Source organism: Myripristis murdjan, chromosome 21 (genome assembly GCF_902150065.1).
Source record: "Myripristis murdjan chromosome 21, fMyrMur1.1, whole genome shotgun sequence".
Lineage (NCBI taxonomy): Eukaryota > Metazoa > Chordata > Actinopteri > Holocentriformes > Holocentridae > Myripristis > Myripristis murdjan.
This window is the reverse complement of record NC_044000.1, coordinates 29,023,239-29,049,698: the sequence shown is the minus strand read 5'-3', so window position 1 is coordinate 29,049,698 and position 26,460 is coordinate 29,023,239. Positions and strand designations below refer to the sequence as shown.

General features: G+C 43.3%; 2 protein-coding genes and 1 long non-coding RNA gene across 5 annotated transcripts in view; 2 read left to right on the top strand and 1 right to left on the bottom strand.

The window, feature by feature from the left end:
- Positions 1-6,606, top strand: part of LOC115379991 (aryl hydrocarbon receptor-like) — a 39,083-nt gene extending 32,477 nt beyond the window's left edge. The window contains exons 5-11 of one of the 3 annotated variants that reach the window (XM_030080997.1): positions 385-505; positions 1,019-1,146; positions 1,856-2,058; positions 2,741-2,850; positions 3,101-3,242; positions 3,341-5,114; positions 5,211-6,606. In XM_030080997.1, the coding sequence (XP_029936857.1) occupies positions 385-505; positions 1,019-1,146; positions 1,856-2,058; positions 2,741-2,850; positions 3,101-3,242; positions 3,341-5,114; positions 5,211-5,324 (2,592 nt within the window). In that variant the 3' untranslated portion in view covers positions 5,325-6,606. Of the gene's footprint in view, positions 1-384; positions 506-1,018; positions 1,147-1,855; positions 2,059-2,740; positions 2,851-3,100; positions 3,243-3,340; positions 5,124-5,210 lie in introns of all 3 variants that reach the window. The other 2 variants (XM_030080996.1, XM_030080995.1) reach the window with 2 other exon arrangements.
- A 7,549-nt stretch (positions 6,607-14,155) lies between these two features.
- On the bottom strand, positions 14,156-26,245 carry LOC115379993 (uncharacterized). The gene is made up of 3 exons (XR_003930285.1): positions 26,235-26,245; positions 21,767-21,772; positions 14,156-14,335 (listed from the first exon to the last, which is right to left on the bottom strand). It is a non-coding gene; the product is annotated as an uncharacterized LOC115379993 (long non-coding RNA).
- LOC115379992 (aryl hydrocarbon receptor-like) overlaps positions 14,264-26,460 on the top strand; it is a 45,317-nt gene continuing 33,120 nt past the window's right edge. Inside the window, exons 1-2 of the mRNA XM_030080999.1 lie at positions 14,264-14,394; positions 17,082-17,269. Of these exons, the coding sequence (XP_029936859.1) occupies positions 14,354-14,394; positions 17,082-17,269 (229 nt within the window). The 5' untranslated portion in view covers positions 14,264-14,353. The remainder of the gene's footprint in view (positions 14,395-17,081; positions 17,270-26,460) is intronic.

Here is a 26,460-nt window from a genome sequence, read left to right as displayed (position 1 = left end):
CTGTTTATTCAGCGGTTCCAGTGGCTGGTCCACTGAGGTATCGACCACAAGCCACATAATACCTCTTGTTTTTAAAATGAGCTGTGATGAGTCTTACTTCTCAGTACCAAGCAACCAGGAGGCTACAGTAGCAACCGCACTTTGGCTAGCCAAGGCCTCTATGGATGAAGCTAGAGGGTTCGTTTGTTTAATAACAGGAATGCTCTTTCAAGAATTCATGATCGAAACTGGCTTCATTTTCTTTTGGGCGCACATCAACTCGCCTTTTTATCAGTTGAGTGTAGCGGTTTGTCTTCATTTTCCATTTGTGGCACCAGATCTACACGAATGACCCTTTGATGGAACGTGGCAAAGGGAGCTCACTGAGTTTTCTTGCTTTTCCAGTCGGATGTGATCCACCAGAGTGTGTATGAGCTCATCCACACTGACGACAGGGCCTTGTTCAGACAGCAGCTCCACTTCGCTCTCAACCCCAAACCCATGGGCACCGATCAAGACGGAAACGGTGAGTAGTGTGGATGAGGGGTTCACCAGACTGACCAAAGCAGAATGAACCACCTGTCGTCTTAATGTAAATCATGTTTTTACCCACATAATATTTTTTTTTTGGCAAGATCACAGTCATAATAGCTCAGTTCACTCAGGCTTTGCAGCACCAACTAAATTATCCATTCAGCTACCAGACTGGTGTTCTTGTGTTTTATGTACATGGATATTGGGGATGGACACTAGAAGACCAGGCCACAGAATTATCAAAATACATAAGTACATAAATACTTTAGAGGACAAGGGTCTTGCAGTTGGTAATGAAAAGAGCTGTTTGCTTGCACGGTGCTCTTTCTGAAGCTTTGTTTGCACCGCAGCTTGATTTACATTCATTTTGTTGTGAATCTGCGCCTCTGTGAGTTAACCTGGATATTGATTTGCTGCATGGTTTGGTGCAAGGTATCTGATGTACGATAGTTTTTATTTTTGTATGAATTCATTTCTTTTTTCTGTTTTGCATCTGTGTTCTCAGTCATGCAGTGTGACGGTGATACAGTGAAGTATGACCCCGAGCAGCTTCCCCCAGAAAACTCCTCCTTCCTGGAGAGAAATTTTGTGTGTCGCTTGCGCTGCCTCCTGGACAACTCCTCCGGCTTCCTGGTTGGTATTCATTTTAAAGTTCATGGAGAATTTTAATGTCAACACATTGTTAACACATTCATTCTGAGACATTAGTACAATTTCCGTAAAAAAGGAAGACCATCCCTTAGCAGACTGGCAGCCTCCACGCTGCAGTTCACAAAGTGTGCCACAGTGTCGGGTTTGGGACACGGGGAATCAGATGGATTGCTTTTCAGCACAAAACAGGAGGAGAGTGCTGCTCTACTCAGAGCAAACCAAGCTAAAGCTTTCGGAGTTTGTGGCTAGGCAAGTGGTGGAAGAAGTGAAAGACTCATGGAAAAATCATTTCCAACATGTCACAAGCCAGAAGTGCCAGAGAGGGGAGGGGGAACAAGAGAGAATTAGGTTTATGGGAAATACTGTTGCTGTTGTTGTTGGAAGCGTTGTTGGGAAATGATGTTAACGGGAAATCTTAATTTTGAGAAACGGTAGCACTAACAATAGCAGTGGCATGAGACAGAGGCTGCCAATTGTCTTGACGATGGTCTTATTTGATTACAGTAGTTACACCGGCATACCTCAGTTAAGTTTACCATGACGTATTGATGTTTAAAAATACTGCACATGGCACCTTTACTGTTAGGATTTAGTTTAAAAGAACAGAAAGACCAACAATCCAGTAATCAAAAGAAACAAGAGATTGTCTGCTGATAATGCTGCATTGTCTCAATCTGCTTCCGACAACCAGGCCCTGACATTCCAGGGGCGACTGAAGTACCTTCATGGACAGAGCGTTATGAGCAGCGACGGGTCACGAATACACCCGCAGCTGGCTCTGTTCGCCATCGCCACGCCTGTCCAGCCTCCGTCCATTTTGGAGATCAGAACTAAAACGCTCATCTTTCAAACCAAGCACAAGCTGGACTTCACTCCTACAGGCGTCGATACCAGGTGATGCAGCTGATCCTGAAGAACTGGTGATGAAAAAAGGGGTCAAACAAAAACGGTGACACGTGCGAGCTGACCCGTGGTGAACACTGTAAATAGACACAAACAGTCTCGTTCTTTGCGGTCTGGTTGCCATTGTTTCCATTTTCTGTCTTAAAAACAAAAGAGGTCTCCAAGGAGATGAATGTCCACGTCTTTCACAAAAGCCTGGACGAGCTGGCTGGACGGATGGTTTGTGTTTGCCAGATCTTCATGAAATTCACTGATCCACCCACAGCCGCCTCACATAGTCTTGTCAGTGTCCATGTGCAAATCCACAAATCACATAAATGGTGGTATAATTTACAGCACATAACCTGTTACATCATCGTGACCAATGGTGGCTGGTTTCTTGGTGTACAGTTAAAGACAGAGGACAAAAATAATGTAATAAAACATTTTTAAAAATGTCTCAAAACGCCATCTGTTGGTGTTCAGGATACATCAAGGTTGCATAATTCCCCATGCAATTTGAATACAAACATCTTATGTTTTTCAGGAGTTCATTTGTGTCACTGTTGGAGTTTTGATCATGGTCTTAGCCTTGCTTGCTGAAAACTCAAACTCATGATGTTTGTTAACTGATGTTTATGTCATAAGCATAATTTTTTTTTGTTGTTCTTTTTTGTCTTTGATCTGTCTGCAGGGGGAAGGTTATTCTGGGTTATTCGGAGATTGAGCTGTGTATGAAAGGCTCCGGCTACCAGTTCATCCATGCAGCTGACATGATGTACTGCGCCGACAACCATGTTCGCAGTATGTCCACATTTTCTCTATTTTTTTTTTTACAGTAAATGGTAATATATATCATATCATAGGATGGGTAGGGATGACACTTTGAGACACAGGTTCAGTTTATGACACAGTACTGGGTTCAGTGGTCGATATTATCACAATATATACAGGCTTCTATTAAAAATGTCAAGTTTCCCGTAAGAGCTGTTCTCAAAAGAGACTATTAATAATTTCTGATTATGTGTGTCTTACTGTTTTCTTTTTATTACAGTGATAAAAACAGGAGAAAGCGGTATGACTGTTTTCAGGCTCTTGACTAAATCAGGCAGCTGGCTGTGGGTGCAGGCTAATGCCAAACTGGTGTACAAAAATGGAAGACCGGACTTCATCATTGCACGTCAGAGAGCTTTAGTGTGAGTGCTTGATCTTTTAATTACTTTGCTATTGAGCTCAGTAAGATTCTGCTCCGTCTGATTGTGATTTGATGTTCGCTCTGTTTGGCTTCATTCAGCAATGCCGAGGGCGAGAACCATCTTCGCCAGAGGAGGCTGCAGCTTCCCTTCGGCTTCACCACAGGAGAGGCACTCCTCTATGAGACGGGCCCCACGCTGGACATCGCATCACATTTTTCAGAATTCGGCAGCTTCAACAGTAAGGCCAAGGAGGACGTGGACCCCGGTTCTCTGCTGGGCTGCTTCCTGAGTCAGGACAAGAACGTCTACACCCAGACAGTGGAGCCCACGGTACCTGAGGACCAGGTGTTCACAGACACCTGGGCCCTGCTCAACGTGCCCAGTAAGATGTGGCAGGACGACCAGCCCATAGACGGCACAGATGGCCCCGCCCCAGTGAAGGCAGAAGCTGAGCAGTCAGTGGTGGCTATGATTGACACCCTGGAAAAGATGGCACAGGACGGTGGCTTGTGTGAGGCGCTGCAGGGTCTGGAGGTCAATCCTGCAGAGCTAATGGAGTGGGAAAACGCTCTCATGAAACTGAGTCAGGACAACGATCAACAGAATACCATGCCTGAGCTGGACAGCATCCTCACCAGTGACATATTTGCCTACATGGATTCTGTTTTGTTCAAGGAGGCTAATTTAAATACCAGCCAGCCCACCTACCTGGAAACAGTCACCAGTAATCAAGACGAGTCCTTCGGTCAGGCGGTCCAGCCCTCAGCTGCAGGACTGTGTGAACCACAGTTGTTCCAGAGACCCAGCACTGACCACACTCCGGCTCCAGTGAATGGTCTCTGTGCTCAGCAGCAGGCCATAAACAATGGACCAGTGAGCACAGGGCAAACCTTCGCACAACCCGCTCAAATATTCAACAACACACAGAAACTCTCCCATTATGGTCCCCCGGTCCTTCAGTCTGACGCCAGCGCCCCCTCCCTTCAGCAGCTGCAGCTTGAGGACATTTTCAGCCCTTTAATAGAGCTCCCAGAACTCAGTCTCCCTGCTATCTCAGGTAATGATGTCCCATTTGAGTCCCGTGGGCAGGTATCCGTCAACCACATGGCCTGCCAGCAGGGGATTCCTGGCCAAACACAGTCAAACCAACTTCAGCAGTTTTCTGTCAACGGCATGCAGACTCCTCCGGGGGCAGCAAACGGACAGTTGCTTCAGAGTTGTGTTCCACAGCCAAACGCCGCAGCTCCCAGTGTATTGGACAATTTGCCATCTCTGATTCCTTGCAATGACTTTTCTTCCCCTAATGAATCTAGCACACAACGTGCTCCCATTCCCTTTCCCACAGCCTGCCTGCAGGGAAACGCCCCATTTCAAACGCACAATAACCACAGGATTCAGCAGTGGCCACACACCCAGCAGCAGAAGCTGCCTCCTGCTAGCGTCACGCAGAACGGACATAAGCCGATACCAGCATGTCACAGCCAAGTCCCCTCAAGCCAAAGATTCCCTCCTGCTGGCATTTGGCCGCGGAGTATCAACGGAGTGAACCACACTCAACAGGGAGGGCTGGCAGATGGCCAGGCGGCTCCTCCCAGCAGCTGCATGTTTGAGAAACACTCGCTCCCCCTACCTAACGGCACTGGCGTCACTCCCTCTAGCTCATCCTGCCAGAGGGGGAATGATGGCCCTCTGGACCAGAGCCCTACTCAAGCTTCCTGTTACTTCCAGGTGGGCCGGAGTGAGCCTGTGGTGGGCACCTCAGTCATCATCCAGGAGAGCGCCAGCATCAGCCCCCCGTCTCACCCTCTGCAGCTCGACATGTCCTCCCCTCAGGACCTGCTGGTCATGCAGCGCTACCTGGAATACAACGAGCAGACGCAGGTAACCACGTCTACTTTTACGCTTTTTGCAAAATTAAATCTGAGTTGAAACTTTGTAAATTTACCTTATGTACTCACCTTTTCTTTTCAGCAGAACTCAAGACTTCCTGCTGAAAGCAACGGACTGTTTGCCGTACAGCCTCTTGGGGATATAAATATGTATTTTCCAGAGCAGACACAAACCAACTGTTGCAACTTCTGAAGACGCAGAAAATTGTTTCCCTGAAAGGGACAAATGGAGGACAAGAGAAGGACAAAACACATAATTAGCCTGTATCAGCGCTTATCCAGAGACTTATATGCTTATCGTGATGTGACTCTGGGCAATTTTTTTTATATTGCTTTGTTTCATATATTGTTATGTACAATGTGTACTGTATAAAAGCAGTAGCCTGATAATGAAGTATAAAGCCACAAGTGCATTTACCAGGATGGAGCTAGAGCCAGCGAGAGAGATTGGTAGAGATTTCCCAAATTACCAAAGGAATATGTCTTTATGAGGGAAGTAGAAATCTTCACATCCCCGTTTCTGTTTTGATCTGTATGCATAAAATGCAAGAAATAGAAAAAAAAAAAAAAAAAAAAAACTTTTGTTTTTTCTCCAAAGAAAACAATCTCATGTAAGCATTGCATTCCAAAATGAGCCATAAGTCCATAATTTGGATTTTTTCGACAAAATGATCACTGGCACTTAAATAAAGCTCACTGTGAATTATTAGTGAACGTAAATAGCTATCTTAAGATCCAGTTGTGCGTACAATTCAATATCATCGCTACAGATAAAAACTGTCTGTATTTACAAAAAAAAAAAAAAAAAATCAAAATAAATACATAGCATTTTGGACTGAAGCCCTTTAAAAGGATGTATATGTATCTATACATAATATATGAATATAACTTGTACTTTCTGTGTTTGTTTGTATCTGGATATGTTCCAGGAAAGATACACCATCTCCCTTTTTTTTTTCTTTTTTCTTTTTTCTTTTTTTCAGCTGGCTTTGGCTCAAATAATTGTATCCTCAAATATGTACAGAATGCAGTACCACGTGATGCATGTGTTTACCCATAAAGGCTCTATTGCCATTTAAGAAGTTTATAAGTAGTATATATATAAAAGGAAAAGAAGTACGAAATACTAAAATGTAAGACCAACAATAACAACTAACATCCAAACCAAGCGAGTCCAAGCGAGTCGTAGATCACTAATGAAGAATGAAGCGGATTGTATCTTCAGTCATTTTATGTCCGATGACTCCCAAAGTCGGCGTCTGCGTCTGTTTTCAGAAAAAAAACGTGACGGATCGTGCCTGTCCCTGACGCTGACAGTATTCATCCTGCTTGTTTTCCTGTAACGCCCTCATATTTTTCAAGTAAAATTTTCTGGTATTATACACACACACTCTGAGCCATGTACAGACATAATAGCCCTACACATCTGCCTGTGCTTGTAAAAAAAAAAAAAAAAAAAAAAAAAAAAAAAAAAATCTGTGTGAGACTCAGGAGAGCGGTGGCCGTAACACAGGACTGACCTCAGGTAGAGGAATCAGTCGCTGAGTGTGTGCCATCACACACGGTCACGTGTGTGTGTGTGTGTGAGGGGCCGCTGAGAAAACACAGCTCCCCTTTGTTTTCCTATCCCAGAGTGCCTGAGGGGCAGATCAATATGGCCTCCTTTCCCTTGACCTACTTGCTCATTGTGCTCGATGATGGGGGCGGACGGGGCAGGTGATGATGGAGACCTTCCTCCTCAGGATCTCCCCTCGTCTGGTGCATCAGTGCCTCGGCTTTACATTGGATTTGATATCGAATTGATGATATGACTGTGCCTTCGATACATCTAACCACTACAGTATGCCAACTTCTTATTATTTGTGCCATGTTATATTTTACGTTATAGTGCTCCTTTATCTGCTACCATATTCTATGCTTTGTAAACTTTTTTTTTTTTTTTTTTTTTTTTTTTTTTTTTGTCTCCACAGCTATCCAGTTTTGTATTGTTCACTTGTATTTAGCCAAGGAGTAATAGCATCTGTGCTGCAACTTATGTTGAAAATAACCACCCTGTGTCCTCTGGGCCACCTCTTTTGCATAATAAATATGATTTTATGTGCAGTGATTGGCTTTGTGTGTTGCCTGATTTTTATCAAATTAAAATGCAACGTCATTACCAGTCGCAGGTTAATGAAGTTGTTTCAGCAGCAGAAGTGGTCAGAATACAGAAACAGAAAAAGACAATAAATGTAAGTGTACAAACAGAACGTGAAGTAGCAAATTAAAGCAGTAGGACGACTAAGAAAAAATGAAAAGCAACAAAACAATGTAAACAAATATGTGGCTATATTTACAGGCTGCTGGCGTTCTCAATACATTTAGAGGACTGTAGATGAAAAATACGGAAAAGTATTGTCATTACATATATAAATTAACCTACTTTTGCTTCTTAAAGTTAAAACTTGGCGAAACCAGTATCACAACTCATCATATGACTCATGCTAAAATCACGTTACAGTAAATAATGTTCACCCTTCTGTACTGAATGGTAAGGTGTGTTGTCAAAGAAAACCTTCCTTAAAACGTTTAACGGCAGAATTTGAAATAATTAAAATGAATAAATCATTTTAAATAATATTTAACTTGCCATTATCAGTTTAGAACGCATAATTGTGTGTCACAGTGTCCCAAAATCACTATATCATCACCATCACATGATGGATCACAACACTGAGGTATCATCCAGCTCTAATTGTTGACGTCACTCATCTGAATTTTGGACAGTTTGCATGCGAGGACACACTGAACCTGACTGTCAGACCGTCAACCTCATTTTGAGATTGCTATGATATGTCTTTTTTCATTATTATCACTGTTATTATTATGTTTTCTGCCAGCTGGGAGCAGGTTCAGTCACCACGGTGGAAATGCTGCTTTTGTCCAGCAGAGGGCTCACGGGTTGACTCTCCTGCTCTCCTCCCCCCCTCCACTGCAGCAGCACAGCAACAAGCAAGGCAGCATCCCTGCTTGCTTTTGTTGTTTTAACATCCTTACACTGATTTGCATAAAACAAATTTGCACCCTTTGAGGATAATAAAGCTTTCGCTCTCTATCTCTGTATGACTACATCCCCAAGCACCTTTGGGCAACTTGGCTCTTAATGAAAGACAGAGTTGTGGAAAGAACGTGAAAACACTGATGAAACATAACTTCCAGTGAGTAAAATCACAAGGCAAAGCGCCATAATTACATTTTTAGTATTTAATTTGCCCTCTCTTTCTTCATTAGACCTTGATTTCTGCTGTTTCCACCACTGTGATGCTACATGCAATGTTGTATAAACTATGAATGTGCCTTTAAAGATTTATTCTGCTAATTAAAAGGCGGGTAAATTAATTTTAACCTCCATTACATCTCATCATTCTGATATAATCCAGCACGCTTAGAGCCGTCATGAGTCATGCTTCCACAAACAGGAGTCATCCATTTCAGATTGAACTGGCTGGGAGTCGATTGATGAACTCAAAGACATCAGCAGCACGGACACGTCTTTGTTTTTGTCTTTGCTAATGCTGTAATCAATCTCCTTCCTCGCCGCTCCTAAATCTCTGCTGATGGATTCCCACGACTGAGGCGTCTCTGAAATCTGCGTGCATGTGGACGAACCAATTATATTGTTATAGCAGGATTACAGCTGCTTGCTGCCACACACACTGCTGTCATTTGAGGCATGTTTTTATGATTTACAGGGTGGCAACTTGGCATGCAGCAATGTCAATCAATGCCATTATTGTGAGTGTAGCTTATTTCCAGAAACACTCGTCTGCTTTTACTTGTCTGAAAAAAAAAAAAAACTTCTTTGGTCTCGTTGGATTTCTGGGAGCCTGATTTCCCATAACAGCAAGAGCAAAGTTTGGCCAGCGCACTTATGCAGTCCACATTTAATTATACTCTTGTAAGCTGAGATGCTGCTGCCAGAAAGACATTTGCTAAAGATATTAGTTCATATTTCCTTTAAACCCAGCTATGAATTAACATACTCTTTCTGTGAATTGGGCCCCAAGCCACAAGTTAAATGATCACTTACAAAAACACAGCTCTCAGACAATGTTTCAGGTTTTTTTTTCTCGCCCTTGAACGGTCTCCAAAGTAAGCCAAAAGCCACAGCAAAAGACGGAGAGGTTTCCAGTGCTGGCAGACGCAGAGCTCGCGTGCAAGCGTGATATTATGTACAGCTGATCGTATGATTGGATTTCTCTGTTTTCTTTTTTGCTTAGCCCTCTTACATTGAGCACTGTGGACGGCTTGTGCTTCATTAAAAAGAGCATGCAGGATAAGGAGTCAAAAAGTCAGAGTGGACAATCAACCATCAGATATAAACTGTTTGCATTTTTATTTTCCCCAGCTGAGAGAGTAATTCCAGCGCTTTTAATGGACTCAACAATGGGATTTATGATTTGAAATCTCTGAATCCTATTTCTTCTGCTTCACTGAGGTGTTTGTTTAGTTGTTCATTAAGTGAGGGCTTTACATTGAACCTCTTTATAAGGATTGGCTCACTCACAGCCATTCATAACTCCGACATGTGCTTTGAGCACAGAGCAGCAGAGCCAATGATATACTGCAGACACGTGGATGATTTTGGCTGCTCATCATTTTACACAAGAGAAACTTATTTTATGTTCTGCACCTGCAGGTTGAGGGGATTTTGCCCTAGAGACCCTGATATAAAGGCATACTTTGATTTGTGTTAAAATAATCACTCAAATGTTTCTTTTGTATCATAAAAACATCACAGTGAATTACATTATGTTGGAATTTACCTTTTTAATTCCCTTAAATTTCCCCTTCAGTAGCTACAAAGTTGGACAAATATTTTTTGTTCAGACCTGCGGTGCCACTGGTTTGTGGCTGCATCTTCACATCAAAAAGAGAATATCTAGATGTCTTGTGCATCATTTTAAACACGTTTCCCTATAATTCAACAGGACATGTTTGGTATCTTTCAAAACCTTGGATTTTCCCTTAGAAATTAAAATAAAGTTCTGTGGGTTTGAACAAAGCTCTGCCATGCAGCATGGATTTGTAAGACTAAGGAGGCCCCCTCAGAGACCCTTCGAGGACCCCAAGACCCCGCTTTGAAAACCACAGATTTCACATCTGCACTGACCAGCAGGACAATTTCCCGAAGTCTTAGTGTGCTCCTTTAATTGCGGAGAGTCCTCTGCCTGGTGCTTGGCTCCCCTCTAGGCCGGCATGACAGCCGTGACCGTCAGACCGATGAAAAAGACCACAGCTCTGTTTCCGCTCGTCCTGCCGGGCTCGGAGCATGAAAAACACATTCGCAGCTGCGGTGGTGTCTGTCCCCGGGGACTCACTGTGTCTAAACAAACACAGAACCCCTCTTATCCCAAGCCCCCGCTCCCGGCATCCGGCAGGGCGAGGGCCCAGGGATTTCTGCAATCCATTTGGCGTTGCATAGTGTCTGCAGGTCAACAACAAAAATATACACATAAATAAAGCGGCTGGTTGCCACTCAGGCCGCTCAAAGTCAAATGAAATGGTGAAATATGGTTGTGCTAGGTGATGCCTGCCTCCTTGAGGGTAGCATAGTTTAGCATACATAGCTGCTGAGCTGTGTGAGTGTGTGTGTGTGTGTGTGTGTGTGCGTGTGTCTTTGTTTTGTCCTTGAGATGCAACAACCATAAATAAACAGTTGGGAGAGGCATTTGAGATCGATAATAAGCAGTGATGTAAACCAAAAGGCGGATGAGCTGTGACCTCCACGGTGACGCTCGTGAGGCAAACAACACAAATAAACAAGAATCAATGAGATTTTTAGGGAAAAACAAATAATACCCTTTCGGTTAGAGTCTGATAGTGCCTCGTTTCATCTTTACTTGGGATTTTATTATTATGTCAACCTAAAAAGATGCCAAATAATTTGCTGATTAATCTTTTTGACATGACAATCTTAGACAATCCGAGCATCTTAATGAATCTTAATGCTAGAATCAGCAAACACATGTGATTATATAACTTTATAAATGACTACATAGTCATTATTCACTCATCAAAATTATAGTAGATTAATATTCTGCAGAACTACTGACTGATTAATCCGTTAATTGTTTCATAAGATGGGTTGTTGGTTATGAGACTATAGTCACGACTGTCAAACTGAGAATCAAGCCACGCGTTGGCCTAATTTCCTCTCTGCATACAGTACATACATGTGTCGGGGGTCTTCTAGTTCTGCAGCACCCTAAGGGGCTTCATCTGGTCATGTGACTCAGTGTATGCATTTCCATAGCGGCGGATATCTGTCTTTGTCTGTTGTCAAAACACGGTAACACCATAGGGCCTCTGTGTTCACTGGCTGTGACAGGATACAGGCTCATGATGTGTCTCTCTATCATGCACACACAGCTGCACTCTTTAAAAGGTGCTGGGGAGACACAAGCAAGTACATAAATAAATAAATAAATAAAAACAGAGCTAGAAGGGTGCAGATCTCTGAGAGGCGTTCATCTCCCCTTTTCTGAACTGAAGGCCGCCGGACTCTGGGCCACACTATGTGCTGACCACAACTCAGGAGAGACTCAGCAGCTGACTGTATTGACAAACACTTTTCAAATTACACATTAAATACATATATAATATATAGTACAGTGGCTCACCAGCCATTAGTGGCTCTTTTCCAGAAGTCATATGGCTTTTGGCAGAAACCGCTTTCAAAAAGGGCAAAATTCAAAATTACTATCTAGGTCTCTCTCTCTCTCTCTCTCTCTCTCTCTCACTCACACACATATGAAACAGCAAAGGTGGTTTTACTCGTCATGGCTTACAGTGGAGAAGTCCGCCTATGTAACCTGCTTGAACTGCTGGTATTCTGTATATTTACAGTGTTGTGTTTCTCATGTTTCTCATGAACGGCTTGTAACATAAGCAGCGGTAAACTCACCCCCAAAAAAAACACAAAGTAGCCTACATCCTTGTTTTTTTTCACCCGCTTTCGGAGCAGACACGGCCACAATAGGATTAAAAAAAAAAAAAAGCAAGCGGTTGAGACAGTGAATAAGGACAGAAAGAGATGTAGGGACCCGGAGGTACGAGCAGAGCGAGGAAGACAGCGAGCTGCAGCGAAGGACCATCGCAGTGAGAGAGAGATGGTCGAGCGAGGTAGACAGTGAGTGGAGGGAGAGCAGAAATATGCAAAGCAAAGGTTTTGCATAGGTTTTAATTTCAGAGAACAGCTGTGGACACACACACACACACACACACATGAGTAAAAACGATATCTCTGCCCACGTTGTTCCTCCTGGTGGAGATAAAAATGCTTTCATCAGAACTGACAAACTACATCTGGAAAAAGAGGATGCTCGACAGAGGAAGAAGTTCTCTTCATCCGCCAGAAAATGGAGAGAAGCCAACTTTGTGTCACCTCAGACTCGGCTGTCGTCGCATATTTTCAGTTTCAAAGAAAGATAAAATGCCAGGAGTTTTGCCAATCACATGTCTCCGTTGCTGTCATCAGTCAATCGGCCTTCATTTTCCCCACATCCTCCCCCTCCATCTCCAGCCTTATGACCAGCCTTCAACAGCGTCCTGTTTTCATAATTTATTACAGAGAAAAACCTGAGATAGTTTGTGCAAACACATTATTCATAAGCAATTATGGAAATTTGGCTGCTGACTGTGCTCTGTGGACTACAGCTTGTTTGTGAGGTAAACAACAACAATAGTCAACTAGTCTTCAAAGAGTTTTACAGATATAGTTTCAGTTTACACATCTTTTTACGATTTACTCAAATCAGAAAAACTTGAATTCTCGTGACCTTTTGGTTACATTATTGCTGAAATGTTTGGTCAACGGATCAATTAATCAACTGACAGAACATCATTTATGTGTGATCATTTTGATAATTGAGTAATTTTTTTTTGCTATTAATCAAGTAAAAAATGCCAAAGTTCTGCTGATTCAATGCAATTTCAAGGAAAAACTTTGACCTCTGCTAACTGCCTATGAGCATTTGTTATTGTTTTTTTCACATTTGATAGAATGAGTGATTGATTGATTAATCCACAATAGTTAATAGTTAAACTAATTAAATTAATTTAACTGATGCATCAGACTGAGGTAATTTAAATGTTCTGCAATAGGTGGGCCGCTTAAGGAAAAGCAATAAAAAAACAAATCCTGAGAGTGTGACAGATTGATCTTTGCTTTATGATGTCCACAGATTATTTTCCTTTATATTTCATCACCAGAGAAATGTGAAAATATTTACAGGTGAAAGAATGAAAGCCTTCACAGAGTCCTATTTTCTGAATAGTGTCTGCTACATTATTTAAAAGTCTAACCTCTGACCCACATACAGCAAGGCCACTTAGGCTCAACATAAACCGCTACTCTGCCCTCTGGACGCTGATTGGACAGGAGGACTGGCTCGGGAGCGCGCCGGTGTGTGGTGTTTCCGGGAGATTCTCTCGCGTGGCCGCGCAGATCTTCGTGCCTAAGCTTTATTTTTGCGCGCGCCCGTTAAAATCTGTGTCGGACTCTGGCGTGCCCGCCAGTGGAATGCGCGTACACGCTTCCCCCGGAGCTCACGCGCTAATTGGAAATTGGCTGCGCTTTAGAGTTCGTGGCTGGGGTGGACTGTGATGAGTGAATGTTCAGAGTTTGTAAAAATATAAATGTTTATAATTATTAACAGCATTTTAGGGCGTTGTGTGCGCTTAAGAGTGAATTTGGAGTGGACGGTAATGGATGCGCATTTCTCCGCTGATTGCGCCTCTCTGAGTGCAGCGGCAGTGCAAATCTAGAGCACCATTCTCTGCTGGGGATGAAAACTAAGCCTCGGTGCTTTTCTGGTGACGAGTTCATATCTCAAAACGACTGACTGGACGCCAACACTTATTATATCCATTTTTATAGAAAACCAGAATCTGATGCTGACCGCCTGTTTGCAGAATTTCTTTATTTTTTTTATTCCCAGGCGGAGCAGCCCTTAAAACGAGGCAAAGTCGTCCTGTCCGCTGTAACTTATCCGTTTGATGTGTTTTGCGTTTGTTTTTTTTTTCGTTCCTGCGGACTTTTCCTGATTTGTGTGCGGTCTTCTTGTGGAGGATTAGTGGGAGGACATTTCTTGGTGGCTTTATGTAGCGCAGAGGGGAAGCGAGCGTCAAGGCTGTGTTTCTGAGGGATTCATCCGAGGCTTGCTGAGGGGGAGAGCCGTCATGTACGCCGGACGCAAGAGGAGAAAACCGGTCCAGAGAGCGTAAGTTACCTCAGCCCCCATTTTAATTCACCTCGCTGTGGACTGAGATCAGCACTGCCACAATTTGTGCGACGCACAGGACAGGCCCACAACGCCCCTTTGCAAAATAATATTCTTTCTTCCAGCCGGTTAAATCTGTATTAATGTGTACCAGTATGACTGTATATTTCCATTTGATAAAACCCCTTTGCCTTTGCATTGAACATCTACTTCACCGAAAAATTCTGTAATAGCCTATTCCAATAAGATGAACACTTGAAGTGCATTCAGTTTATTCTGTAGAAAAAAAATCTTCAATGGTATCATTATGATGTAAAAATGTGCATTTACATGAACACTGAATTTATAAACCATAGGCAGGTATGCTTTTTTTTTTTTTTTTTTTTTTTTTTAAATCCTCCATAGGATACTGGATTATTCCTATAATATCTGTGTAACGTCTCTGTAATGCTAAATAGTGAGTTTATATTGACCTTATTGCATTTAACTCTAATTTATGGCCTAGTTTACTGTTAGAAATGTATGCTTATGAGTATAGCATATTTTCTGTGGTTTTGTGGCCCACATTGTCCCTCTAAAATGTAGGCTTATTGCAGGATTACTGTAGGCCTTCTAATATTACCTTTTCCCGCAGGGTTTTACTAGTCCAGTTGGAGAGCTTGCTTGCATGAAGTGTCTGTGGATTAGGCCTGCGGAGGCTGATTTTAACCTTCAGAGCCCCGGTCTCCGCTAATTACTCATCGTGTTGCAAAACCGGGTCGAAGAAAACAAAACAAAACAAAATAAAACCAAAAATTAAATTCCGAAGAAATGTTAGCATGGCAAAATCAGCGGTGAAACTTTCGTGGGCCCCTGAGCCGGGACGTCAGGCAAGGCTGCGCCATTTTCTGACAACACGCCCTTCAAGTCAGACAGACAGTTTGATTTAACTCTTCATTTTCTGTCTCACGGTCAGGTCTCACTGTCCGGGCTGCATGCGGCCTGGATCACTGCAGGACACTGTCCCAGTGTGGTGATGTTGTCAGGACTTGCACCAATAAAATGAACTGACTAATGATTAGGCCCTTGTACAGGTCACTAAAATTAACCACAGATGTCATTATTTTGAATAGATAATGAGTCTAAATAATTAGAATAAAAAATGTCCCGGAGAGCCAATACAATAGGCTACTGTTGATTTAAATATGCCCAGAAATATTGCATGATTTTTTTCTACTGCTTGGTGAATGGCAATTAACAGGACAAAATAGTAATAATATCGTATACAATAATCTGCAGGTGGCCTGATTTATGTCCATATTGTTTTGGCTGGCAGAGAGGCCTGTAGGCAACACTGTCAACAACTCATGCTGTGAGAACATTACTGAAATGATGTGGGAACGAATGCAGCTTGATGAGCCTGCGACGCAGCCGAAAGCCTCGGCGTTTACGATTTTATCAATTTGTCACCGGATTCTGTAGGATAATAAAATGCAGATGCAGATGCACATGAGAAAACCAAAGCAGCAGCTGCAGCAGATGCAACAAACCCTGCACGCAGATCCATGCAGGGGCAAGCTGCTGCAATAATGTGCCTATGTTCTCATCCTGATTTGAATATTATTGCTGTTTTTTTTTTTTTTTTCTTCTTTTTCGGGGTGCAGCGTTTCAAGATATTAAAATAGGCTATTACTTGTAGCAACAAATGCAGAAAAATATAGCTTATGTTGTATATTTTTTATGTATTTTATTTATAATACAAAAATCCGATTGGTGACATGTATCAAAATTAATAAAAGAAAACAACCCAACCATGTTTATGAAACCTTAAGGCCTCTTTTCACCATATAGGCTTAGGATTGGATTATTATTATTATTATTATTATTATTATTATTATTATTATTATTATTATTATTTTAATTTCTATCTCTCATTTTATCAAAATATTAAGATTGAATAAATATTATTTTAGAGACACTGTATAGCCTCACCCTGTATATCAAATCACTCTATAGGCTATGGTTGTTTGTGAGAGCTGCATATCCAAACACAATATTGTATCCATATAATAAATCAGTCAATAAATAACTGAGGTTTATCATGTAGTATTTTAGCGATATAGAAATATTGCATTATACAATATAGAGAATAGTCTAAATATCTCTGTTCTGAAAAAAGAATGCCTACTATCTGTTAAAAGGTGCTATCATTTTGCATTAATAAGGTCAGTGGAGTTTGGGTGGGTAAAATGAGGCCAATAAGCCATTAAGTGAAATTAGTAACCACTATTTCCTATTTCTTTGTTAAACTGAACTCTTATTTGTACTAAATGGGGTTTGAGAAAAAGTTACATCTGGACATTTTGAAAGCTGAATTATTATAATAAGGTACACAATAGGCATCAATCAGCTGCAGCACAGCTTGGCCTTTCTGCTCATAATTTGTTGCTATTGTCCAGCTGAAGCAGTGGGCGTCACCGCAGCAGAGTTTCCAGACTTAATAAGTGTTGATTTTTCCTCGATAATTACGTGGAGCTGACAGGTGTTGATGGGGTTGTTTGCTCTCTCTTGTGGAGCTGAAATGGCTCCAGGGCAGCTGGTCAAAACTATCTCAAGTGTGATAGGTGTAAACAGACAGGAACACTGGCATGGGGCTGATTTTTACACTCTCCCAGTCAGATTAACTCTTCGTATCTCACGTCTCCCAGGGTGAAGCAACCTCCAGCCGAGGGGGCCAAGTCCAACCCGTCCAAGCGGCACCGAGACAGGCTGAACGGAGAGCTGGAGAGGCTCGCCAGCTTGCTGCCCTTCCCCGAAGAGGTGACATCCAGTCTGGACAAACTCTCCATCCTCCGCCTGAGCGTCAGCTACCTACGAGCCAAGAACTTCTTCTCTGGTAAATTCACCAGGCAGTGCTCTCTGCTGTTGTGAAAGTTAAACTGAGCTCTTATTGCTTGGCACATACTGACACTGAGGAGGTTTGACCTTTGGTGTTACAGTGCTAGTCAAACATCACACACAGCCTCACACACTCTTCTTGTACTGCCAGTAGATGTGTTGTTTTTGGTAAGCTTGGTAGACTGGAGGCACAGAAAGTAGCTCATTTATTTTCTAATGATAGTGTTTACTGTCTATGTAAGTTCACTTCAGTCACCCAGGTAATAATACGCAATATTTGTACAGCAACCAGCTCAAGTGCCTAACAGAACAAAAAATACACAATGCAATCAAGAAACAGAGAATAAGAATCAAATAAAACGCTTGATGAATAAAGGAATAATACAAAAAGATAAAGTCTAATTAAAAGGCATTTTATTCAAATTAGTTTTTAAGAAGGATGCTGAGATAGCTTGTCTGATTTCTTAATGGAAGGTCATTCCACAGTCCTGGAGCCCTTATGGCAAAGGCCCTCTGTCACAAGCCTGGCCATGGGGGCGATAATGTAAGATGGGACTGAAGATACGTAGTAAGAGAGGAAATTTAATCTGTTGACTAACCTGCGCTTGTTGGGCTGAAGATGTTTCGCAAAACCTCTTTTACCCCGTAAGCAAAGTCCGGTGAATAGATTAAAATTGTCACTGCTGAATTTTAATTCTCACTATCCACTGTATCTACCTTGGGATTGGTGGTGTATAATGCTGGAGGGATCTTTAAACGTCATAATCAGGCTGTAGACCAGGGCTACAGAGCGCTGCCCGACTATGACGCGTGCCCCCATCCGGGATGACCACCAAACACAATAAACTAAAGCATCCAAGCAAAATAACAAACAAGTGCTCCAGTGGAAGGGCAGCCGAGCCGCCCAGCTGAAGCACTCTAACTGAAGAGACTCTGCTCCACCACACAGTGAACCCTCACTCACCCTGTGCTAAAACTCGGCGGTCCGGTCTCCACAAAAAGAGTCCAGAATGTCCCGGACGAGCCCCCAGTGATGTTGCGACCCAGGCTTGTGGGCGCAGGTGTGGACAATTAAGCCATTTAAGCCAATTCAGTCAATTTAGCCCGTGCACCACCCAAGGACTTGCACCACCACTGCATGGCCAGTGAGGGCGCAGAGGAAGAACAGGGACAGTTTAGTGTGGGACTGAAGACGGGGTCTGGTTTTGGGTCGCAGGTGGGTTTGGTTAGAGAATTCAGAAGGCTTTTTAACTTGAGGATGAGGACGGTTAGACAGGTAACGGGTAGAATTGTGGGACTTTTGGGGGTTGAGGATGTTTCGCAAAATGTCCTCAGCCCAAAAAGCACAGTCCAGAATAGATTGAATTTTCCTTCTGAAGCTGTTTAACACTGTCCTAATAGATCTGGCTACAGCATCCAGGAGGCGTTTTCACTTGAGAATAAAAGACAATTTAGCGAGTTAAGTGCACCAGCCTGCCACCTCAAACCTATTCCATTTAAGCTACACTGATCCTCTGAATCTTGGCGGCTCTTTAGCATCTTTGGCAGAGGAGTTGTGTCGGGCCGCAGTAAAAAGGATGAGCCGTGGATCTTCATGGAAAGCAGCAGTTTGGAGCGGTGGCTTTAACCGCACCTCAGCTGCTGCTCTGCTCCCTCCAGCCGTGAAGAGAGCGTCACGGCGGTGGGGTTTGCTTGTCCTGCCTGGATGTGTTTCCTGATGCTTTCACAGCACATCTCATCAGCCTGGGATGTGGAGACCAACTGCAGCAACAGAAGAGCAACCAACCTCGGCCTCATTCAGATGATTTCATCCCTGGGAAGGGTCCTCAATATTTCATGATGGCCCATGTGTGTGTGTGTGTGTGTGACGTCTCCTTTATTCAGAGATAAGGAGCCGAAGCCGTTGCTTTGCGTCCATTAAACCCAACCACAGTGTTGGATTGTATGCCGAGGCAGCGAGAAGAGCTGCATGCCAGCGGATGTATGTGTGTGGTCGTCTCTACTACGTGGAGCGAAGATGCTGTTATTTTAGGCGGTGATCTTTAAGAGAGAATGCTGCAATGCGGCCGTTGGATGCTCTCAAAGCATGAATAATTGAGAGAAACCCCCGAGTTTAAAGAATTTATGAAATGGAGGGAGAGCAATGTTTGTTTAAGACAGTGGCTTTCTGAAATGGTTGTTTGGGGTGAGACGGACAGGAGACAGGGCTGCTGATATGAGTGTGTTTACGGGGGAAGTGGCAAATGCATGTCTTTTTTATGCATATGTGCCGTGTGGATGTGTGTGTGTGTGTGTGTGTGGGAGGGGGCTGTAAGGAGTAGATTCACATGCTCTGGATTGCGGCATGACCTTTGATACCCTCAACAAGGACAGAACGAAGCTCACGCTGCCGCTCGTGGCAAAAAGCATCATCATTATGACATTAACGGCTTTTGCTTCCATTGATAAATTGTTTCCATCCACAATTTACATTTATTATTCCACATTCAGTGGCATATGGAAGTATTTGATGGCCCCTCAACCTGTCAGAATAAATTATTAATAGTGGATCTTAGTTCTAATAGGTCAAAGTGTAGCCAGTGCAGACAGGCCTTCCTGTCTAACTGCATTAGCCTACTTCCTCGACAGTCTCTAAGTAATTAACAAACCGAGAGCTCTTACATCAAGGAAGCCCATGGAGACAGCGCTGTGGACCACGCAGGCCTCCGTAGCCCCTGGCTGGCTCTGTGGCCAGGCATAATTTGTTGTATGTAAACAGTGTAAATACAGCTTGTCAGGCTGGGATTACACGCATCTGAGAGTGGGTGGTCTGCAGAACGACGTCTAGGCTCCAGCGCCGCTCACGCATCTCTGTGTGGCTGCAAAACCTGGCTGTTTCCTCTGCGTCCCGATGTGAAGAGGAACCGCTCGACGCCAAGAAAGGCCCACCTTCATAAAATAATAAAATACATCAGAATTGCATTATGCGCCGCAGAAGTGTGTTTCAAGTGTGGTTTTCTTCCAGAATATTATATTTCCTAAAGTAAGGCATACTTTATTTTAGTGATGCCTGTTTTTTTGTGTGTGTGTGTGTGTGTGTGTGTGTGTGTTTGAGTTGCACAACAGCCTTCAGTCGTGGCAGTGTTCGCAACTGATTATGTTGCAGGAGCTGAACAAGGACCTGGCACAGCTCAGTTAATCTGTCTGAAAGTATTATCCTGCCCAGCTGCCATCTTTATCATGACCAGTCCCTGTGCTGGTCTGAAGATGGGCGGTGACTCCCTGAAACCCTAAAACCTTAACACCCCGGGTCACCCCACTTTGAGTTTGGAGTCTCATCCATAAGCAGCAGTTTCCCAGCTGCTGTCTGCCTATTGGATCATTCATGCCAACAGTGTGCGTTGGGAGCACTTTTCTCCAAGAAATATTATGTATTCTATGTGCATTTGGTACAAAAGCGGTTAAGTGCACGCGCTGTTGTAGTGTTGAGATATGGAAGTTTGCCTGTTTTCAGCCAGGAAAGCTGAAACGTGTCACTTTGTGTCTCTGGAAGTGCTCTGGCCCCGGGTCGTATGGCGATGAATGTCACAGTGTTCGTGTGTTTTCGTCTGTGTGTCATGCCGCTGTGTCAACGGCTTCATGATGGCAATGTATTCTGCAGGATTTACACTGTGGGTGAAGAGCTTCACGCCACATTACGGGCGACTTTTGCAACTTCTGTAACGGCTGCACATGCACCGATGCTCGCCGTGTCAGTGCTGTCGCTGTAATTTGGCGTGGAGAATCAATGATACACTTGTTATGAGCGGGCCGCTAAAGCCTCTCTCTCTTTGTTGCTCTCTCTGCGTGGTGTCTCTTATTTCAAAAGCACACGTCTTCTTATCAACGCATGCCAAATTTGACATAAACACCCCCCCGAAACACACACGTACACATCACGGCTCCCGCCTTTGCTCATTGAAAGCACCAGGTAGCCGTGTGTGCAGTGTGTGGCTGTGTGGCTGTGTTGAGAGCAGCTCTTTCAGACATCCGGCTGTGGTTTCCGATGTTTGCTGTCCTTCCTCTCCAAACGGGCCCCCCCTGCTGTGCCAGATGCCGCCACACTAATATCTAAAGACAAGGTTCAGTTCATTTACGTTTCCCCCACACTCACGCTCCCTCGCAGGATTCCCAACTTCCTTGGAAAGCAGCTACAGCGGACAATGAATTCTGCTGTGATATTTTGAAACATGGCACAAAGCAAACTGGTAAAAATGATTCAATTTCAGCTAAAATGAAAAAAAAAAACAAACCCATATATCCTCCTCAGCCAGTCTTTTTGTCCTTTTGCAAACAAAACCCAAAGCCATCCCTCAGCATGAGCACTGGTCATTTTGTTTTAGAGAGGGAAGTTGCCTCCTGTTCGCCCTGCGTCTCTCTCTCCAGTGGCCAAAGGCCAGACGAGATCCAGGATGATACAACTAAGCCAATAAGATCATCGTTGGGTTTCTAGGAAGAGGTGCCGTTACCAGGAAACAGGAGGCTGTGGTCCGATAAGGGAGGCTTATTTTGGGGGTGGATGTTAGCAGTTGCAGAGAGCAGTTAGCCTGAAGAAGTGTTCTTGCTATCTGAAGGTAAATGGGTCACTTCCCTGGACAGCTTGGGATTGTTTGGAGAAAGTGAATGCTCCAAGGTATTAATACCGGAAAAGAGCATGCTGGTCCATCAGCCTGTCCTGAATAAATAAAGGTTAAAAAACAAAACAAAAAAAACAAACAGGTCAAGCATTCAGGGCTGAGATATTTATGCACAAACTACCATTCTAGCAAGAAGATAGTCATCGTGGCTGTTGTTTTTAGCGTTTTATGTCAGATATTCTATGAGGAACAAGCTTTTTTTCTCATATAGATGATGGCTGCCTTGAACCCTGAGAATTATGGGATATGTAGCAACTGTTGAACCCATGTTTGTTCTGCCTCTGGGTCCGTACGCACGCGGTGACTCAGCCTGCTTATATGAAGTCATGCTGGCATCCGTCTATCTGAGTAAGCCCTTTACTGACGTGGGATTTATTTTTAATTATTATATCCTATGAGCTTTCAAACTTTGGTGGCATATTGTGTGTGTGTGTGTGTGTGTGTGTGTGTGTGTGTGCCTTTTTCTGGAAAGGCTCCCTCTAAAGCGTGTTGCACCAAGCAGAGCATGTTGCACCAAGCAGAGCTGACATCATCTGACGGCCGTTGTGTAACACTTGACTTTCTAAATGACATATCAAATGGACATGAATTTGTTTGGAGAGAGCGTCTGCTAACAAAGGGAGCTGTGTTTCAGCTGGATTGTGGTGTAACCTGTAGAGCACAGGAGATGAAAGGGTGATTAATCCGGTGATGATATTGCAGTGGAATGCTGGCTGAGATTGCGGTGAACTGCGGCCCTTTGAAATACTCTGCACTGTAAATATAGATGGAGATTAGGGTGAATAATCCCTCAGGACTGCAAGGGGATTCAATTTGCTGTGGTTTGATGTGGGCCATTGTGTGAACCACTGAGGGCTGATACAGAAAAAAAAACACAGGCATTGTCGGAGATACACAATCAAACGGAAGATACAACAGCAAGCTTGTCCAAGTCCAAGCTTTTGGGTTATTATAATCTAATTTAATGCACTGATTTTTCAACTTGTACTTCTACTCGAGTTGCAAGCCGTGAGGAATGAAAAACGACATGGTTGGGCTGAAGGGGAATTAATTTTTCACAAGTTTCCATAAGGTGGGCCATTATATCCATTGTAAAAGCAGCAGCTTAAAATGTCTGCCATAAATAGAGAGACGGCAAACATGGACCTGCACAGCACTCATGTTGCGCCGCTCCCCGCGGATCAGGCCACGCTTACAGAAAATGAATTATGTAAAACACCATTCAGCTAATAGGATGTAGCTTTGTTGTGCGCATAGGAATCGGCGAGTACATTTATTGTATCATGATTCTGTTGCCAAAACACCAGCTTGTATTTAATCCTTCAAAATAAAACATCGCTTGATGCCTTGGAAACGCTCATCAGTTCACATCAAATTAATTTATTTACATCTGTCGAACATGTGCATCAAATCAGAAGAAATTAGGCCACCGCTACATAATGGAGACTGGAATTGTGCAAGCAACCTTGTTTTAATGATATTAATTTCCCCCGTACATCGGCACGGCCGAGCCGCGGCACGCACACCGCAGCTCCGCACACGACGTGTGTTTGCGCCGCGGCGAGTCGATGTGTGTGGAGGGACTATCTGCTCGGTGCTGCGGGATGCAGATTTGTTACATAAGCTCTGTGGCTGTTGTGAAAGTCCTGTGACATGCCATGATACCCGTCCATGTCGCTCCCGCTCAGGGATGGGGCTTTTTTGAGTCGCTGCCGCCCCCTCCCCCACCGCTTCCTGTGGGTCATCTGCACACAGATGAAAGGCGGAGCGATCTGGGCTAAATGATCAGCGGTGGGTCATCCCCTCACGCAGACCCTCCCTCGCTCCCTCTCCGCCTCCCACCCACTCCCAGGCTTAGCCGAGCCCCCTCCCCCAGCCCGCTGATGGGGACGGGGCGCTTCGTGGAATGCAGGCCACCAAAGGGGAAACCTGGTAATCGGTAATGACCCCTCCCCTCGCCTCCCCACCCCGCCCAAATCCCATCACTCCTCACCACCTCCCACTCCCCTGCACAGCCTCTCATAAGCAAATATGCGAGCATGTGATCAAGAAACCTCGGGAGACACGAAAGCAGCATAGGGTGCGTGCTTTCCCCCCTGCATTAGCGACCGCGTGTTCATGTTCAGCTTGTATATATGTGTGTGTGTGTGTGTGTGTGTGTGTGTGTGTGTGTTTGTATGTATGTGTGTGTGTGTGTATGTTGCGTGCATCCATGTGTATGTCAGTGGATGCGGGGGTGTGTGCATCGCGTGTTCATTTACTGCAGCGTTGTGGAGGGCGAGGGAGCTGAAACGTTCTATATTTACTTCCTGCCAGTCAGAAAGAAGGCCATTCACACACTGCTAGAATAATTAACACACAAACACACTCGCACATATACAGAGTGCTGCCGCGCCGTGTGTGCACGCATGTGTACGTGCTGACACGCACATTCGCTCTCTGTCTCCAAGCCGCTCCCTCGCTGTCAGGGCCGGGGAGGCGGCCCAATTATCCGAGTCAAGTCGAAGTGGCTCGTGTGTTCAGACCTCAGTGAAGCAGAAGAGAAGCTGCTGGTGTGAAGGTCTGCTAAAGTTTACATGATGAGCACTGGAGTAAAAATTAACGAGTTCATTAATACGAACACTTGGAGAAAGAGAGGCGTACGATTTGGCAAAACTAATAATAACAACTGTTGTACATATCTTTTGATAAGGGATAATGATAATTACATAAATATGAAAACAAAGAGGCATCACATGACTAATCTGATTTTTATTGCTCAAAATTACAGTTACACCATATAGTTACATACAGGGTTAAATATAGACCGAAAATGATTTTTATGTTGATTTTTTACCAAAATTAGATCATTATATTTATGATTCAAAAACTATTTATATATCAACAACAACAACAACAACAACAGCAAAAATCCCCAACTATCGAGCTAAGTAAAGAACTAGCTAGCAAAAACCAGACAAATGCAAAAAAATAAATAAATAAGTAAAAATTATTTTAAAAAATAGTGTGTGGAAGTTAATTGGCGTGCAACAGCGGATCGATTTCAGCTGCTTTTAGTTAAAATTTCCTCCATGCTTGACAAAGTTTGATGCAGCTATAAAGATTTGGAAGTTTTTGATGTATAGCTTATATTAAGTTTGACAAAATTTGTTGGCTCAAGCATGGATATGATTGAAAATGTTGAACGATGATGAACAATGCTCGGGTCAAGACTTTTTTTTTTTTGTCCGGCTTTCAAAAAGCCGCTCCAGAAAGTCCCAGGGAGCGTCTGGAAAAAAGCCACTCAGTGAAAGTAATGAAGTAAAAACAGCCGTGCCCTCTGCTGCTTGCGGATGAGCTGCAGTGAACATGCGCTCATCTCGCCGCCCCGTTTGTTCCGAGGCTGAATAACGAGCTGGCGCCGGTCCAAAGTAAACCTCAGTGCTCGCCTCCTCCTCCTCGCTCCGGCCAACCAATCGCTGTCCCGTACGAGCCGCCTGGGAGGGGCCGCTGCTCTAATCGGCAACACCAACACAGCGGTGATGGACTTCTTAACGGGGTCTCAGTCACGCCACACACACACACACACACACACACACACACACACACACACACACACACCCATGGGCTTAATTCTTTTGGTTAATGTCATCCAAATATAGCACTGCTTCATGATTCAGTTCCCAGCTTTTGTTGTCCCGTGTGACTTCAGAGCAGAGACATGCGATATGTGACGCGAACAAACAACGCCATCCGCAAGACCTGCAGAGGCCAAAGCAGCAGTTTGGGGGGGCAAGGTGGGGGTCTGATTTTGTTTTGGTGTTCAACAGGCTAACTCGTACCCAAGACAATTAAAAAATAAATAAAGAAATAAAATTCAGACTTGTCACGATATATATCTCTTAAAAATGTGACTTTAGGAATGTTTAACTTACTTCCAACTGTTTTTCAAAGGAAACTATGTTTGTTTGTTTTTTATTTCTTATTTTATTTCTTATTTTATTTTATTTTATTTATTTATTTATTTATTATTTATTTTATTTTTTTTTTTTATTTTATTTTGAAATCTGTGCCAGTGGTCTTGTGCAGTATGCAATCTTGTGCAGTATATAAAAAAAAAAAAAAAAAAAAAAAAAAAAAAAACAGCAAACACATTGAAGGTGTTGATATGACCACCTTGACCAAAGTTAAAAAAAAAAAAAAAAAAAGTGTAAATGTGGCACTAAAATGAAAGAAATCTTTCACCTATCTTATTCTCAAACTCATATCAAACAAAGCTGCTTGAATGTACAAAATCTTTTTACAAAAATTAAATAATTTAACAAGAACACTCATCTGAGTAAACCTTACCACAACAAGCATGTTAGAATAGAAGAGAAGAGAACAGAATACAATAGAAACTAACATGGTGGTTATGAGACACTGTAAATGCAGCCATTAATAAATATTAACCACCTGCAAGTTTTTACAGTCACTTAAGTAAAGACTCATTGCAGGTGCAAACAGAAGTCCATTCATATTCAGTCCAAGTTACTTTGCAATGAACATTAAATTT